Source organism: Diospyros lotus, chromosome 2, assembly GCF_014633365.1.
Source record: "Diospyros lotus cultivar Yz01 chromosome 2, ASM1463336v1, whole genome shotgun sequence".
Classification (NCBI taxonomy): Eukaryota; Viridiplantae; Streptophyta; class Magnoliopsida; order Ericales; family Ebenaceae; genus Diospyros; species Diospyros lotus.
Genome location: NC_068339.1, coordinates 8,372,758 through 8,389,659, shown reverse-complemented (window position 1 = coordinate 8,389,659; position 16,902 = coordinate 8,372,758). Strand labels below are relative to the sequence as shown.

The 16,902-nt window shown below is 35.6% G+C and overlaps 3 protein-coding genes across 5 annotated transcripts in view; 2 read left to right on the top strand and 1 right to left on the bottom strand.

Moving 5' to 3' along the window:
• LOC127795725 (protein tesmin/TSO1-like CXC 5) overlaps positions 1-4,483 on the top strand; it is a 29,521-nt gene extending 25,038 nt beyond the window's left edge. For both annotated transcript variants that reach the window (XM_052327588.1, XM_052327589.1), the window contains 3 exons: positions 2,670-3,086; positions 3,585-3,805; positions 4,349-4,483. In XM_052327588.1, coding sequence (XP_052183548.1) covers positions 2,670-3,086; positions 3,585-3,775 — 608 coding nt within the window. In that variant the 3' untranslated portion in view covers positions 3,776-3,805; positions 4,349-4,483. The remainder of the gene's footprint in view (positions 1-2,669; positions 3,087-3,584; positions 3,806-4,348) is intronic.
• Positions 4,484-4,533: 50 nt separating this feature from the next.
• LOC127795726 (rho guanine nucleotide exchange factor 8-like) lies at positions 4,534-7,317 on the bottom strand. Of its 2 annotated transcripts, XM_052327591.1 has the most exons (7): positions 6,738-7,315; positions 6,302-6,418; positions 6,006-6,160; positions 5,824-5,898; positions 5,472-5,738; positions 5,047-5,364; positions 4,534-4,971 (listed from the first exon to the last, which is right to left on the bottom strand). In XM_052327591.1, the coding sequence occupies exons 1-7, from the start codon at positions 6,982-6,984 to the stop codon at positions 4,534-4,536; spliced, it is 1,617 nt and encodes a 538-aa protein (XP_052183551.1). In that variant the 5' UTR covers positions 6,985-7,315. The 2 variants fall into 2 exon arrangements, with proteins under 2 accessions (XP_052183551.1, XP_052183550.1); XM_052327590.1 differs by having other exon boundaries at positions 4,534-5,364; positions 6,738-7,317.
• Positions 7,318-8,477: 1,160 nt separating this feature from the next.
• LOC127796072 (protein LIKE COV 1-like) lies at positions 8,478-16,205 on the top strand. Its single transcript, XM_052328135.1, has 7 exons — positions 8,478-8,872; positions 11,334-11,386; positions 13,102-13,211; positions 14,235-14,402; positions 14,491-14,588; positions 15,243-15,369; positions 15,847-16,205. Exons 1-7 carry the CDS (start codon positions 8,717-8,719, stop codon positions 15,924-15,926), a joined length of 792 nt encoding a protein of 263 aa, XP_052184095.1. The 5' UTR covers positions 8,478-8,716; the 3' UTR covers positions 15,927-16,205.
• The last annotated feature ends 697 nt before the right edge of the window (positions 16,206-16,902 follow it).

The window sequence follows — 16,902 nt, the reverse complement described above, 5'->3', positions numbered from 1 at the left end:
GGTTCTTGATTAGGCTTTGATATCCTGTAAAAGTTTGAGAATATTGTATCTTTTGTATTACTAACATACAATACACACATATACATACGTTGTATGGTATATGCAAGAATTACCACTATACTGTCATTTATATACCTCAGCAAGTTGCATATGCTTTTTTAGACAATGATGCCAGATTCATATTTCAGCCAATCGTAACATTCTTTAAATAATTTTGCACCAAACATGTTATCAAGCTTCTCTTGGTGTAGTCTGTAATGCTGTCTTCACATTGAGGTTTTGAAAGATCCTTTGTAAATGGGGATTTTACAGATCGATCACATAAGGATAAAATAAAAATAAAAAAAACAACATATCCAGCATTTATCCCACTATGTGGGGTCGGCTACATGGATTCTAGACTTACATGTACTTCTGTCTTTTGTCATATCTTCATTTAGGCCCATATACTTTATATCAAACTTTAATGTCTCTCCCAAAGTCTTCTTGAGTTTGCCTCTACCTCTTTTTTTGACTAATTGTTCTATTTCATCAACTCTCCTCACAAGAGCGTCTCTTGGTCTTCTTCTCACATGATCAAACCATCTTAGTCTAGTTTCTCTCATCTTCTCCTCGATTGGCACTATTCCTACCTTATTATGAATAACCTCATTTCTAATTTTATCTTTTTTTGTATGGTCGCACATCCATCTTAGCATCCTCATCTCTGCTATGCTCGTCTTTTGCTCATGCTGGTATTTGACTGCCAACATTCTAAGCCATACATCAAAACTGGTCTTATAGTTGTCCTATAGATTTTTTCTTTCAGTTTTAATGGGATTTTACCATCACATAACACCCACGATGCATTTCTCCATTTTAGTTAACCTGTCTTAATTCTATGCGTGACATCCTCGTGAATTTCTTCATCTTTTTGAATCACCGCCTGTTTCTGTCTTCAGAATGCACCTAGTACCTTCAACCAATTGATACATGTGAAGAGAAATTCCACTTGAAACTGAAACCCAATATAAAACTCTATCTCTTCAAGATCAGGAGGAAGCAGCCCCAAGGCTTATAGCTATAGTTTAGAATGTATATAGAGTTGCAGACACCTTGGGCATGCGTTCTAGGTCAGAACTGCCTTGAAATTGTAATTGTTGTCCTTCAACTGTTAAAGTGGGTCAAGCAACTTGCTTGGTTGGATCTGCATGGCATGTCTAACTTCAAACTTTGTTTGACCAAATAAGTATTAGATTTTGAAAATATTAATGAGATTCAAAGTTGTAGATTTCTGGCCTTGTTAGCAACGGTACAAGAATCAACTCAAGTTTGAAAGTGGTTTAAGTAACATTCATTTAGGTAGATTTGCAATGCATGTCTACACTCTTACTCAATTTTGACAAAGCAATATCAGAACTTGGAAATTTTCTGAGACTCAAAACTATAAGTTTCAGGTTTTCTTGCAATGGTGCAATAATCAGAATTTTTATGTAAGAACTTATTCCAAAATACTATAGGTGTATATAATCAAATATTTTTGTGGTTTCTTCAATTTTGCTCCAAACTTGGTCTAGTTTATATCCCTTATCATTAATGTTTGAAACACGGTTTAAACACTCATACAAATTCCTCAAAATAGTTTAATTTTCTCCTAATTAAACTATAATAAACTAATAACATTACAATTTGAAATGGTCAAGAAAATATGGTTAAAATATAACCGTTTTTACGTTCTGGAGCATGAACTCGAAATAGACTAGCAATGCTATTTGAATTTGTTGGTTTAGTATGCATAGCTTTGGGCTATTGATAATGGTTCCAAGTGTTGGTTTGCCCTTTGTGTGTGTGTGTGTGTTTTTTTTTTTTTTTTTGGGGGGGGGGGGGGGGGGGGGGTGGTTCTGTGTTTTCTGTTCATTACTCTGGGAGTTGCAGCAGTTGTCTGTCACGAGAAGAGCCTCTCCGAAGCTTATTTTTAAAATTTCTATTGTTGCTATTTACTGCTTATGTTACTGTAATTCCTTAGATAGTAATAGCCTCTTTATTTTACTGCTGTAAGTTCTAGAAGAAGGTAGTTACTGTCATGTGCAAAGATGGTTAGGGAATCTCAAGTTTGTTAGAGGAGTAGGATCCACCCTGGCAGGAGAATCTCTCCTCCCAAACACTGGTGTATATCTCCCTACTCGAGCAAGGGAAAAGTTATGAATGAAAATCGGAATTCTCACTACTCTCTCCTCCAATTCTCAGTTCTCTCTCGTTCTTCTCTCTGTTCGCTCTCGTCTTTCTTCTTCTATCTGTCACTGCTCTCTGTTTGTGTCTTGGGATTCTCCTAATTCATATCTGAATTGGGAGGAAGAGTATTGTCAGACTAGTCCGTGACATTGCCTATTGTGGTCAAGTGAGTATGAGGAGCAGAATGGTGCTTCAGTATGGCGGTACAAATTTTAATTTTTTTCCCAGGTAGAGAGAGATTCCTGTCCGAAGTCATTAAGAAAATATATTTGACCTATAGTGTAAAACTTGTCCTGAGAAATGTGGAGCAAAGTGTACTTGGGCAAAAAAAAAAAAAAAAGACTGCTTAAATATTTCTGCAACGATGAACTTTGGACCTTTCTTTTTATTTGTTTGGCTCATTGGGACCTTGAAATCATTTGACATCCTTCAACTTACTTGTTTCCTATTACTTCCAGACCAAAGAAATGTGTTGAAGAGGCGGGCAGAAGATAAGAAGGAAATTTCCTATGCTTCATCAGCTCAAGATCGGCTACAAAGCCAGGAGTTTAAAGTAGAGAAAGATGTAGTTCATGACTGCTCAGGCAAAAACCAGGCTGAGAAAACCAACCTTGGTAACTCCAATGGAGATGGTGTGGATATATCAAAAAGAAGACCAATGTCTCCTGGAACTCTTGCATTGATGTGTGATGAACATGATACAATGTTCATGGCTCCTCCTTCTGTAAAAGAGTTAATGAGCAACAGCCGTAACACTTCTTCACAGTTGCCACATGGGCAAGGCATGACAGAAGTCTATGCAGAGCAAGAAAGGATAATACTGACTAAGTTCCGAGATTGTCTCAACAGGCTTATCGCTATAGGAGAAATAAAAGGTAATTTTCTGTCTCTCTGCCTCATTCTCAACTTTAAGTACAGTTGGAGTAGTGAAGATGAAAAGGCACTATAGTTTCTCTTGGGCAGGAAAAAAATAGCAAAAAAAAAAAAAAAAAACTTCTGTGGCCAATTGTGGTGACAATTGTGGCTTTCTGAACTGCTAGGTTTCCATTTCTCCATGATATTAGTACCAATATGAGAAGTTGGCATCAGCAGGCTGCTGTGGTTAGCTGATTATTTTGTAGAGAAGGAGAAGGGCACATAATTCTTTCACATGTGGTTTACTTGGTGTTGGGACTGTCCATTTAGAGATGTAGAATGCTTCATTTCTTGACCCTCTAAACTGTTTAGGCTTTCTGATTGTGGAGGAGCAGAACCTAGTTACCTCCCAACCAGGGGAACAGAGGCTACATAGTTACCTGCATAATTTGTCATTCATATTAGTGTTTCTTTTGAGTACCCTGACAACTAACATGGCCATCCTTTGTGCATTACAGAAACAAACTGTTTCTCAATGGCCAAAACTGATTCAGGAGGTGTAAAAGACCAAGTAAGCAATGCTGGTACAAATGTCAGAACAGAAACAAGGAATCAAGAAGAACCCTTTAGCAATGTTATTGCCAAAACAGCTGCTTCCAGTACCGACCTGCTGTTGAAGATTCCAGCCATTGCAAAAATAGGGATTTAAAACCAAAGGCTGAGAAAGAGACTTAAAAAGGTATGGTACAGAAGATTCACCCATGGATATGATGCTGCATCTCTGAAACATCCAGTCTAGTTGGTTCATCTTTGATGTGACTGTATGATTATGTTGGGCCCCTTTATTGAACTGACCATGGTCTGATCCATTTCTAACACCATTCGCTAAGGCTAAACTGTATCAATTTTCTGTATCTAAGTGCAGCAAGCAAGCCCACCAAAGGTAATTGGAAAAAGGTTGTCTTGAGTTGAGTTCAGTTCTTTATGAGTTATTTAGAATCCAGACATATATAGATGGTTAAGATATTGATAGATGCCAATGATCACCTTTGTTTGTACTGCTAGATAGTAGGGCTAATTTTTTTTTCCAATCATACTGCTGAGCAATACAGAGCAATTTCTAATTGCTATGGTTTAATAACTAAGAGTTTCTTGTTTTATACTTGGGCAGTAATATTGTGTTTATATAACTCAAATGAATTGTATGGTCTGAGCTTTGTTCAAGGTTGATTCCTAATCCAGTTTAAATACCATTTATAGGCTTAATCCTGTTTTCTCACAGGATTGAACTAATGGCAAAGAAGCTAAACTCAATCAAATTCAAAACCAATGGGTGATTACAGATTACTGACACTTCCCTATCCTAAACTGGACTGAAGAACAAGCAAAAAGGACAGCTAACTGCAAAGATGGACTCATTTTCAGGTCTGAATATTTACATTCCCCTTCTTGTTTCTGTTGTTACTATCAAAACCGGGTTGGACTTCTCAACCCCCCCAAGGTCTCAAGCTTCTCCATGTACAAGAACTTCTTATTGGTCACAATGCTTACAATTTTGCTTGGCTTATGTTCCTTCTCTTCCTTGAGACTCTCCAAATTCCCTGTGGAGTGAGTCTTCTTCATCTCTGTATCTCCCTGATCCAAGTTCCATCCCATGAAATCAGAAAGTGTCATGGAGCTGGGCGTCTCTGCTGCGTTTGGCTTCTCCGAGCCTATATCTTCCGAGTGGCAGGGGGGGGAGCTCACTGGTGAGGAATCCCCCGAGGGCTTCCTTTTGGATGCTGCCAGAGATGGATCCTGAGCGTTAGAGTCGGCATATAAGACATCTTCAATGCGAGAGAGGACTGTGAAAGCCAGGCTTTCCAGTACCCTGGAATAGCTCTCTAGGATTGCATATCCAACATCCTGTAGTGTCAAAGGTTGCAGCGTGTATAGGATTAGGAAGAAGATGGATTCAAAGTATTGATTGATATTTCTTACTCTGTTGTATTGGATTTTGCTAATGTCTAGTGAGGATTGAGGAAGTCCAGGGAATCTCTGTTTGAGCAGAAGCAAGATGGTTTCCGCCCTCTCTTCAAATAGCTCCCTCTTCTCCATGCTCACAGCTGAGCCCCAAGACGACTTCCCATCTTTGTGCATTTTCCTCTTCCAAATCACAATGGAAGCCTCAATTCTGTTCTTCAGGTCCAGAACTTTGTGCTCTGTTGACATGTCCATGTTCGATAGGAACTCCTCTGGATCGAAGAACTCAACTGTAATGCTCCTGTAGATCGAATCACCAAGGCTTGCCCTACCATTCTATTGATAGAAAGATGGAAGAAATCAGCTTGGATTTATTAGCCTTACTACTAGCTAGTGCCTCTTAAAGAAGACTAGTAATTGCCTACAGTTTGTTCTCATTTTACCTTGGGAAGGGATTCGATGTAGTTCTCAGGGATCTCCATTTCTGTCAGTATTTGGGCATTGATGGCCATTGATGCTTTGAGTACTTGATTCACGCAGTCTTTCTGAAACTGCAGCCATTTTCGTGTCGTATCTGACAGTCCATCGGGGGGAACTTTGACGGTGGGGAGCCACCATTTGTCGTCTCTCTGGGTGCCTTGCTCAGATTCGTCAGCATCTCTCGACACATACCAGAATTCACTCTGCTTGACGAAGTTATCTAGGCAGTCCTGCAAAACATCTTCTGATCAGAATCACCAACTGTTTAATTAGCCAAGATTCAGAAGCATGAGATTGCTGGCTGCTGGCTCTTACAATGAGCATCGTGTCGAGCTTTCTCAAGGCTGGTATGTTCATTAGCAGATCTCTTCTTTGTTGCGTCACCATTATCTGTCAAACTTAGGAACCGGCGTAAGAAGAAGTACGGAATGGTAGAATTCGATGAATCCATAATCCACAGACAAACGGACAGACAGAGAGCTAAAGAAGGAATTGACCTCCATATTTGTTCCATCCTTGGATTTCTGTTGAGAAGGAACAAGCTCAACAATGTAATCTGTCACAGATAACAACCAATCTATTTCCTTTTTCCACCTTGCTTTTCTATCTGGAGCCATGGGCTCTAGCCTTCTTTGTTCTCCAAAAACAGAAGCTGTAAATGGATGACCAAAAGAGGAAGAGAATAGACAGACAGACACTGACTGAATCAGAATCTCACATATTCTTTAATTGGAATTAAACCTGAATTTAGGGAATGATGAGATCACAAAAGGGCAAATGTTTGAGAATTTACCAGCAAGATTTGTGATGGCATTTGACAAAGCCAATGCTGATGAGACACCCTTTCCACCACCTGACATGTCCTCTCCCAGAAGCAATTTAGCAAATCTTTCCTTCATCAACTTCATATCTGACCCAAACAAACACCCAACTTAAGAAACTTTTTTCTTGCACAATCAAATTCAACAGTCCAAGAAAACTACATTTCCTGCATTAATTTCTACTATGGCTCTGTCTGCTTGATAAACAAAAATAAAATATATATATATATAAAAGAAAATATTTTAGTAATAAAAACGATAGAACAAACCTTACCAATTTAAAATCCGCAAGTTATTTTCTTATTTACTTCGAAATTAATAAATTATTTTTTTCCTTCATCAATATTGCTTATATTGATGGATAAATGCATATATATATATATATAAATTTGAAATTTTGTGATGAACCTGAAGGCTGCTGGTGGTCCATGTTCTTCTGGGTGGCTTCTTCCGTGCTGATGTGCAAAACAGGAGCCTTATCTCCAAATCGATCTAATATTGATCCTACCAGTTCGGGTGTTGCTACAGGCTTAGCTCCTTGGTTCTTGGATTGCTTGTCATCGATCCAGCTGTGGACTTGTCGCCCTGAAAGCTCGAAAATCCTCTTAAGCTTGAAAGACCGACACTTTTGAATGGATGGTTCTTCTGCAGCCATGTTTCTTCTCAAGGCATGCTATTGCTATCTTATCAAGAATGAATGAAATACACTCATAAGCTTGCTTCCTCTAAAATACAGTGTTCATGAATAACAGAAAGCAAGAAGAAGAATAACTCTCATGCATTGGAGAGGACAAAAGAGGTGTGGAAAATGCAAAAAGGGGTTTCTTTCATTTTTGTTTGTTTGTTTTTTTTTTTCTTTCTTTCTTTTGTTCCTGTGAGTGGTGGAACTGTGGAAGGTTGTTCAAAAATGAAAGGATGGGAATGAACGAGGAAGAATAGACAAAAGGGATTGGAGAGAGCTTTTGTTTGATTGGTTTTGTTTTGAGGGATGAGTGGCTGTGTTTTCAAGTACTTGCAAGAAGCCCGGAAGAACATTCATTCAACTCTCTCTCTCTCTCTCTCTAACTTCTATTTCATATAAAAATAACTAACTCTCCCTCTTCACAACCCATTCTTTCCTCCTATCCAACCAAGGAAATTAAAATTAGGATTATTGTCACTCACCAACTATTATTTTTGGTTTATAAATTTACTTATCTTTTTTAATCATAAAACACCTTTTTTTGTGTTAGAAAAAAAAAAAAATCTCAAATAAATTTTTTAATATTTATTTATGAATGCATTATTTTTTTATATCATCATATTATTATGTGATAATATACATATGCCTTCAACAATAAGGCTTTTGTGCATCATTTTTTTTAGGTAAAAATAATTAAAAAAAACTCATGCCACGTGAGCAAACCCATTGTTTTTGTCAACAGAAGCCAAGTGTGCCTACAATTAATAAATTTTGTTTAAAAGACTTTTTACTGGTGCAGGCAGTAATAGAAGTATAAAAATGTTATTGGAACACTCAATTTTAATAGTATATTATATATAAATATAAGGTATAATATAATACATCAATATTATGCATAGATATTAAGTCAAATATCAAAATAACGTGTATAAGTTACATTATTCGAAATAAGTATAAGCATCTGAATTACAGTTAAGCTTCACTGAAAATACGGTGGATGAAAGCTGGCAAATCAGGGATTGTGAAAAGTGCGAACAGCTAGCTCATTGACAAATGGATCATGCTATATGTACACTATTTTTGTACATCTTGGGCTATACAAGGGGTATTATGACTAAAATGGGTGTACCAATAGCATTTTCCTTAACAAATTGGGGATAGATAGGATGCTATTTTTAAACTATATCTATTTTTATAGAAGGTATTATAAAAGATAAAAATACTCTTTGTATATTATCATCTTGTTTTACCATACCTTATCGTCTTGCATCATTTCACCATCGTCTTAGGTAAATGATATTTTAATAATGTGTTTTATTGTGTTACATTGTTTTACCTTCTTATTTTGTTATTTTGAATGAGGAATATTTTAATTATATTGTGGAGAAAAAAAAAAGGGCATGACGTAGTTCCTTTGGGGATATTATAGAAAAGCACATAAACCCCAATCCAAGGAATTATAATATATATTTGAATGTTCCGTTCATTCCTGGAAGGCCCTCATCAACGTTGTCTTGTACCTCCCAACGTTTAACGTTATTCTTCACAATCCTTCATTTCTGTCTTAGGTTTTGTGTCATTTATTAATTCGAATTTAAGATTCAGTAGCTGAACGAAGAAGTTACGAGATTGATTGGCGAAAACCGTCGGAGTCTTCGTTTTCATCTCGTGGAGTCGAATTGATTTGAAGGGCTGGGCCGTGTGGATGGGCGATGACAAGAAGCCCTCGATGGTGATGCCCAGCAGAGACAGCCGAGATCGGGAGCTCCTCTTACCCGTCGCCGACGCCGCCTGCGTCCGTCACGGCGAGGGCGACGCCTCCTCTTCTTCTGCTTCTTCCTCTCACCACTCCGGCCGCGAGGTAATTCCCCCCTAGATATACATATATATTGTAATCTGTGGTTTAGGGTTTTGGAGCACTGATGTGATAATCTTTGTATTCATCTACACTTCACTTTATGTCAAACCAATCAGGAACATCTGATTTGAAGATTTAAAAATTTAATAATATTCTCATTACATAATACGGAAAAAAAGAATTATACATACAGACATACTTTTGTGTACGGACTTCAATAAGCTTGATATATTTTGTATGTAGTAAGAATCAATTTTCCTTTTTTCTCTTTTAACCTTTATATGAGGTAATAATGGAATATGTATGCGTGTGGGGTGTTTTTTTTTTTTTTTTTTTTTTTTTGGGGGGGGGGGGGGGGGGGGGAGTTGTCTCTATAATTTCCTAGTTTGACACAAATCCTATTAATCCTTTGCAATAAATTAAAAAACTACTCCCATAAACTAATTATAACTATAACTAGGATTTAAGATTTATAATTATTAAATCTAAGATAATAATAATAAATATTTTAAAAATATGCGTCATATTATGCAAGCTACCTTAAGTCTAAACATTCTTTTGTTTGGCCCATATAAGGTTAACATATTCTTGCAATAGAGCTAGCATATATATCCTTAATTTACTCATCATAACGTTATCATTAAACAATCCATTAATACAAGCTCTTGCGGTTATACATTATCATATATTCTTTTCTACGCACCACAGACTCTAGGAGTATGTCCAATTACACGGCACAATTACAAATGTCTATTAACTCAAGATTGTAGCTATCAATCACCCCCTCACTTATATCTATCAACAATGGCCAATCACATTATAGTTCTTCCTGCATTTTTACATTTTTTTTTTTTTTCTGTTACTATTTGTTTTGACCTCAGCCAAAAGACCAGACTCCCCAGGCTATTTTTCATCCCATATACACTTGCGCATATTTCTCTCCAGCCCTCTTCTGCAGCCAATCAAGGCCTCCATCCATGGAGGCTAACAGCTGGACGAATCAGGCCTCTACACAGCTTTGTCAAAAAGCTGAAAGGGGTGCTGAAAACCAAGGTGAAAAGCTGGTTTTCTTAATTTTTTAACTTTCCTTTTTTGTCCCCGTTTTGTTTTTTCTACCATTACACATGTCTTGACCATATCTAGCTCATTTACACTTTTTTTTTTTTTATCAAAAAGGGCACCTAAAATTACCTTATTGCTCCTTACATGAAGCTACTTATTCTCAGCACTTAGCATTTTCCAACAGTCCTAACTAAGCCGATTGGATAGCCAGCTTCACTCATTATTTAATCCTCCATGGGCTAACCAGAACACATTCCAGCATTAGCATTCACCAAATCTCCAGCTGTAACATATCACAATTTGGTGTCATCAATCATTCTTGAAGGCCATCAGATGTATCCTTAAAATCACTAAATTGTCAGGGCCTTCTAGCAACAAATTGTCAACAGTTCCCTTCAAACTACTGACCATTCCATGAAATCTTGGATAGCACCAATTGGACTTTTGACCATCACTAATATCCACATACTCTGCTGACATGCCCAATATACTTGCCACTCATTGAACAATCCGATGACAATTTCTATCATGATGTCAATAGTCTTTGCCAATTTCTGTACGTAGGGAAAAGATCAATTATTGGGCCTCCCTCACTTGGATAGACACATTTGCACATGATCATAATGACACAATCAATTTACATGGGTCATTACAAACCATCTTAAATGTTTTTCATGCATTTATTTTCAATAGGAGTCATGCCAACTTTCTTATGTATAACCCATTTCTATACCATTGTTTTTTCATGGTCGTACATCTACTACAAAATACTCAACTCAGTTAGGCTCATATTTACACATATTAATGCTTAATTGGCCAACATTTCGGGTATACAATAGTGCTAGTATTATAGTCGTCTATTAAAACTTTTTTTGGGGGTTTTAAAAAGATTTTAATATCATATAAAATGCTAATAGTGCTTCTCTAATTTAACCATCCTACCTTGATTCTATGAGTATTATCCTTGATAATCTCTGCCTTTTTAAACAATTGTCCTAAAATATTTGAAGTGATATTTTCTTGTAATAACTCGACCATAAAGTCACACAACATTGTTCCACACTTGTACACTTAACTTACTTTCTAGATATTCAAATTTTGGTCTACTCAACTTGAAGTTTGTGGCATTCTAAGGAATCACTCTATGACTCGAGTTTAGCATATATGCCTTCTTTGATCTCATCCACCAAAACAGTGTTATTTATAAGTAGCTTATACCAAGGCTCCTCTTCTTGCATGTACTTAGTTCATTCATTGCTAAAGTAAAAATTAAGGGCTCACTGCAAATCATTAATATAATCCAATTGTAATTAGAAACTAAAGTATTTGTTTAAGTACTGTACGAGTCTGTATTCTCTTGTATTGTCTGACAAATGATGTATCTTATGTTGTTTCCATGTAGACTTTCTACAAAGTTGTCAGGAGTTGGGCATCAAAAAAGTTTATGACAGGATGGTTAGTGTTTTTTGCCCTCTATCTCATTATTTGAATCTGAACATATTCTGTCATATTGCTATCTTTAGATAGGGGCGAATCTCTGAAGTGCATAATCTTAATTATTTGTTCTATTGTGTACTAAATTTGTTTGTGTTCTTAGCTTTCGAATTATCATTATCATATCTCTCTCCCTCTACACACACAATATTTAGGCATCGCTCTCTGTGGAGAGATTGCTAGTATGAGAAATATAAGCATTTAGCCTTTTCGGAGGTTACCTCATTGGGAGTTTAATATTGTTTGAAAACATGTACAGGCAAAGCAAGGAAGGATCCCAGCCCCTAGGTTTTATTGTTTATGGTAGAAAATTTTGTTGTTGTTTCTGAGTTTAAGAATTAAGATCTTTTGAACTGGTTATATCTGCTGGGATCAACAATGAGAAAAAGGGAAGACCCTGAAAGGGAATGCCTGTATGGTTCTAATTATTTTTATAGAAGAAAGCTCACTAACTGTTTAGAGTTACTAGTAGATACTGATCTTGCAGGATAATAGTAGGAAGCATTCTTTCCTTTGTCAAAATAGCAACTTTAGAAGCTCATGTGCTTGCTATTAGAATGATAAGAGGTTAGATCTCATATGTGGCCTATCAGTGCAATAGTTCCTGCTTTATCTTGCCAGTAAGGAAGCCAACTATTAGCTGTCCCTAATCTTGGATGGGTTCTCCTTCTCCTGGTCGCTCCATGCTCACCTCAATACTCATTCTCCAGACCTATTTCGGAGCTGCACCGCTCCTAATGTAAATTCTCTTGATTCACACCTTACCAATTGAGGTTAAAACTTAAAAAGCAATCATACCTTAGCAGCTTGGTTCAAGTTACAATTTACAAGACCAAACCACAGTGATGTCTGATAAACTGCACCATCTTCACCATCATTATAAAGCATGCTCTCAAATCTAAGCCTTCCATTTTTTGGACAATGAAAGAGAAAGGAAATGTGATAAGACAGTTGCAGCTGAGAACTTCCTCAACTGTCTTTACTTGCTGATATGGCACTGATAATATGCACACGGTGGGGTATTCTGAGGAAAAAGATAAATAAGAAAAGGAAAAGAATAGTACTGCAAATGTGGGTAGCATGGACAAAGGATGCTACTCAGAAATTCTGGTTCGTTGCCATTGGTATTTTTTTTCAACCTTGCACTATGTTATCATGGTCTTAGGAAAAGTATTATCAGCCATTATTCAATAGAATAAAATGTTAGTAAAGAAGATTCAATTGTTCTTAAGGCGATCCAAACGAAGAACTATTGTGGCTCAATTGACACTTGGGAGCATAATTAGTATCATGCTTCTATATTGTTAACATATAGATGCCAGCATGTTGTGACACGAGCTTGCTGTACAACTTATAAATAATTTACTGAAAGTAATACAACAAGTTCCCAGACAATATTTCGACGACAAAAATTGATAATTTTTCCAATAAAAATATTTTCTAAACCCTGCTTCGGATAGACATATGCTTGTTTTGTGGTTCAGTAAACTTGTACCAGTTGACATATCATAAAAAAGGTTACTTCTCAAATCATATACAAATTAATTCTTCCAAATCTTGTTATATAGTTGCAAATGAGATTGATATTGTTACATAAAAAGTATTATATGTTTTACTCTTTGATTTATGCATTCTCCTTGCTGTTATATTTGTTCTTATCCATTGCCCTTTTGCAGTGTCATCCTATTTCCAATAGCAGTCACTTTCTATATAACATGGTGGTTTATTCATTTTGTGGATGGCTTTTTCTCTCCAATTTATGCTCAGCTGGGCATTAATATCTTTGGTAAGAATATCCAATCCTGCTGTTCCTAAATATTTTTCTTTTTCATTTATGCATTTTGTTGGTACAACATGATATGTCAAAATTGTCATCTTGGAGGTAGCATTACCAGGAGATCTTATAAAAAAAGGTAAAAGGGAAAAAAAATATTATGGGGAACATCTAGGAAGTGACAATTTATTTAGTCTTGTTGTCTTGTCGCCTTGGTTGTCTTACCCCCTTGCATGCATTGGAAACTGAAAACATTTCCCTTTATATCATATTCCTGAATGAAATATTATGTTCCTATTGAGGTGAAAATTTGAAGTGATGTGCTTCAAATTTGAGATGTTTCCTTCAGTTCATTATTATGGCAATTGATGTGCTTTCTGATATTGTGAAGTGTATTGTTACTTGCTATGTCTGTTTTGCCAAAAGGGGCTTTTTAACATCTAAGCTTCCTGCCATCTGGATCAGCCTTTAAAATATTTGCAACATGCTCGTTATACCTTTATTTGCCATATACTCCTTAAGAGTTTGCACAACTCCCTGTTACAATGCATCTCCTTGGAGCTGACTTATGGTCACCTAGTCTTTTGAATGATTCCCCATAATCTGGGTAGACTCTTCATGCACATAGTCAGAGACTTGAACCAATGTTCTTATGTTTGTCAGGCTAAGTTTTGATTGTCGCACCTGAAATTCCAGCTCTAGTCAAGGATGACACAGTGGCACAATGCTTATGTTTCTAAGGTTATAAAAGGGTTTCATATTCCTTAAATATATTGTTTCCTTTGCTTAAAATTATGTTTAAAATAGGACAATTTGGTTATTGATTTTTCTCACTTAATTTAAATTTGTGCTCTTTTCCATATTTTCCACATGCATTTTTAAAATATCTATGTGCGTGTTTATATATATTAATTTCCTTTTCTTTACATATTATAAGTGGTATGATTTGGTTTATCAATTTTACCTGGCAGTGTCTTCCAGGGCAATTCATTTAGATTTTTTGTTGACATTCAATTGATCAATATCTTGATTTAGGTCTTGGGTTTGTTACTTCCATCACATTCATCTTCATGGTCGGTGTGTTCATGTCATCATGGTTGGGAGCATCAGTTTTGAGTCTTGGAGAGTGGTTCATAAAACGGATGCCGTTTGTCCGTCATATCTACAGTGCCTCAAAACAGATTAGCGCTGCCATATCTCCAGGTATGATTTCTATTGGCACTTTTTCTATGGTTTCTTTTGAAACTGATAGGGATAGAGGATTGATGATCTTATTTTAACATTATTGCAGACCAGAACACTCAGGCCTTCAAGGAGGTGGCTATCATCAGGCATCCTCGCATTGGTGAATATGCCTTTGGATTCATCACTTCATCTGTTGCCCTTCAGGTCTGCAAATAATCCTTTCTGTTTTAACATCATCTGTTTTGGCATGCCCGTTAGTGCATTGTTGCTTGGTTTTTCAGTTCTCATTTCCAACCTAAATCTTATTTGGAGTCATATGATTTTAATTTGTTTGGAAAACTATTGTTGGCTTGACCTTTGCTTTCCTTGCTGTTATTAAATTCTGCAATCAGTTTGTTTTCTATGCAGAATTATTTTTATTATCTTTTCATGTGAAATTTATTTTCTTGCAATCAATATTTTGATTTTCTTTACCTTAGAGTAGTTTAAATTTAAACAATAATATTATAATTTTTTTTTTTGAGGTTCATGCATAAATTGATTTTTTGTTCAATATTAATATCGCTCCCAATATAAACTTCCTAGAGGTACCGTTGCATAGAAACAGATGCTTGGTGTCTTGATTTTCTACATTATTTCATGCTATGATCATGAGCATAGGTTTATTACTTTTGTGTCGCTCCATTGACAAAATTATTCTGCTGAAATGTAGTCGATATCTCAAATCTGCTCTTTTTACGGGTGATCTCGTAATGTATTTTGCCAACAATGGAGTTATCATCCCTTGGTGCTCGCTCGATAATTCCTGGGTTGGGTCTCCGCATCCCATATGTCTAATACCCGTATTTTGATTCCCAGAGCTATTCAGGCGACGAGGAGCTGTGCTGCGTGTATGTTCCCACCAACCATCTCTATATTGGCGACATATTCCTCATCAACACCAAGGATGTCATCCGACCAAACTTATCTGTTCGAGAGGGAATTGGTAAGACATTTTTTTGTTTTTCTCATTGCTCTAATGAATAGTTGTGAGCTGATTGCAAGTTAGGATGATGATGTGACTAAGTAGCTTAGCTCCTGTTCTCTTTCTTATTTTTAGCCCGTTTTCATTTTTTAGTTATTCAAAATATTAAAAACGTGTTTATTTAGTCATTTTAAAAAACGTCTCTTTCAAAACACACCAAAAAAAAAATGTACACAACCAAAAACAAGAAAATCTTGTTTTGGCTGTTTTTGTCATACGTCATACGCTCAAATGTTTTAAAACACAAAAAATGTTACAAATTGTTAAAAAAAATATATATTTTTAACAATATTAAAATACACTCAAAACATAAAATTAAAACATAAAAAATAATCCTGAAATAAGTGTCAGACTAGGCATTTCACCCGGTCAGCCAGTGTATCAGTATCCGTAGCCTAGGAATCAATATCCTAACGAGCAGCTATTGTTCACTTGCAGAAATTGTTGTTTCCGGGGGGATGTCAATGCCCCAGGTCTTATCGACGATGGATGCTGGAGTAGTTAAAAGCAGAGACTGAAGAGTTTATCATTCACCATCACTCGAGTCTTTGAGTCAGTCGGAATGGCGGGCAGGCAGGCAGTACGATGATTATGCACATCTCAGCAGCAATCTACAGTTGGGAAAAAGTATCAAATTCTGATCAAATGACATGCACATGCACATCGCTTTGTACAGTGTAGTGTAGTGTAGTCATATTTTATTACTTCTGTCAGATCGTCTTGGTTTTCTTTGCCTTTATGTATTCATTTAATTTTAAATGTGAATTCAATTTAATTTTATTAATTTTCCGGTTTAATCATTTTTTTTTTTTGTAATTTAAGAAATTAGATTACTTGTACTACAACGTCAAATTTTAATATAATAAATAATATCAATTATATGAATTTCAATTAGTAGAAGGAAGAAGCTCTCCATTTGAAAAGAGTTAAGGAATGGTCAAAGGTAGCGGAGAGGTTATTTTTATAATTTAAATATATTAAAAATATTTCAAACTTAGTTACTGCCTGACAACTAATAAATCATTTTAACCGTTAACATTAAAATCAAAACAGATAATTAATCCCATCTTTAATTTGGTTTTCATTTTTATTTTAAAATAAATGTATTATATTACATACTCTTAAAGTTTCATCAAATTCTATGGTGTATCCCTTATTTTTTTTTATACAATAATATACCTTCAGTTAAAAATTTAAATTCTTTTAATATTACAAAACTTTAGAAGCTCCATGTGTTAAACATAAAATTTATTTTAAAGGGTAATTTGATATAAATTTTTAACAATATGAAGTATTTAGTGTAATTTTAAAAATGTGATAAGTTCATCAATTTATATTAAAATTTTAAAAGTGTCAAATGTAATTTACCTTTTAAAAGTTTAAAAATGAAAACGAATATATTGATTTATGTTATTGTTTTAAAAAATTTAATGCAAAAATTAAGGATTCATTCAATTTTCAAAAATATTTTAATTTTCAACTTTAATTGTATAA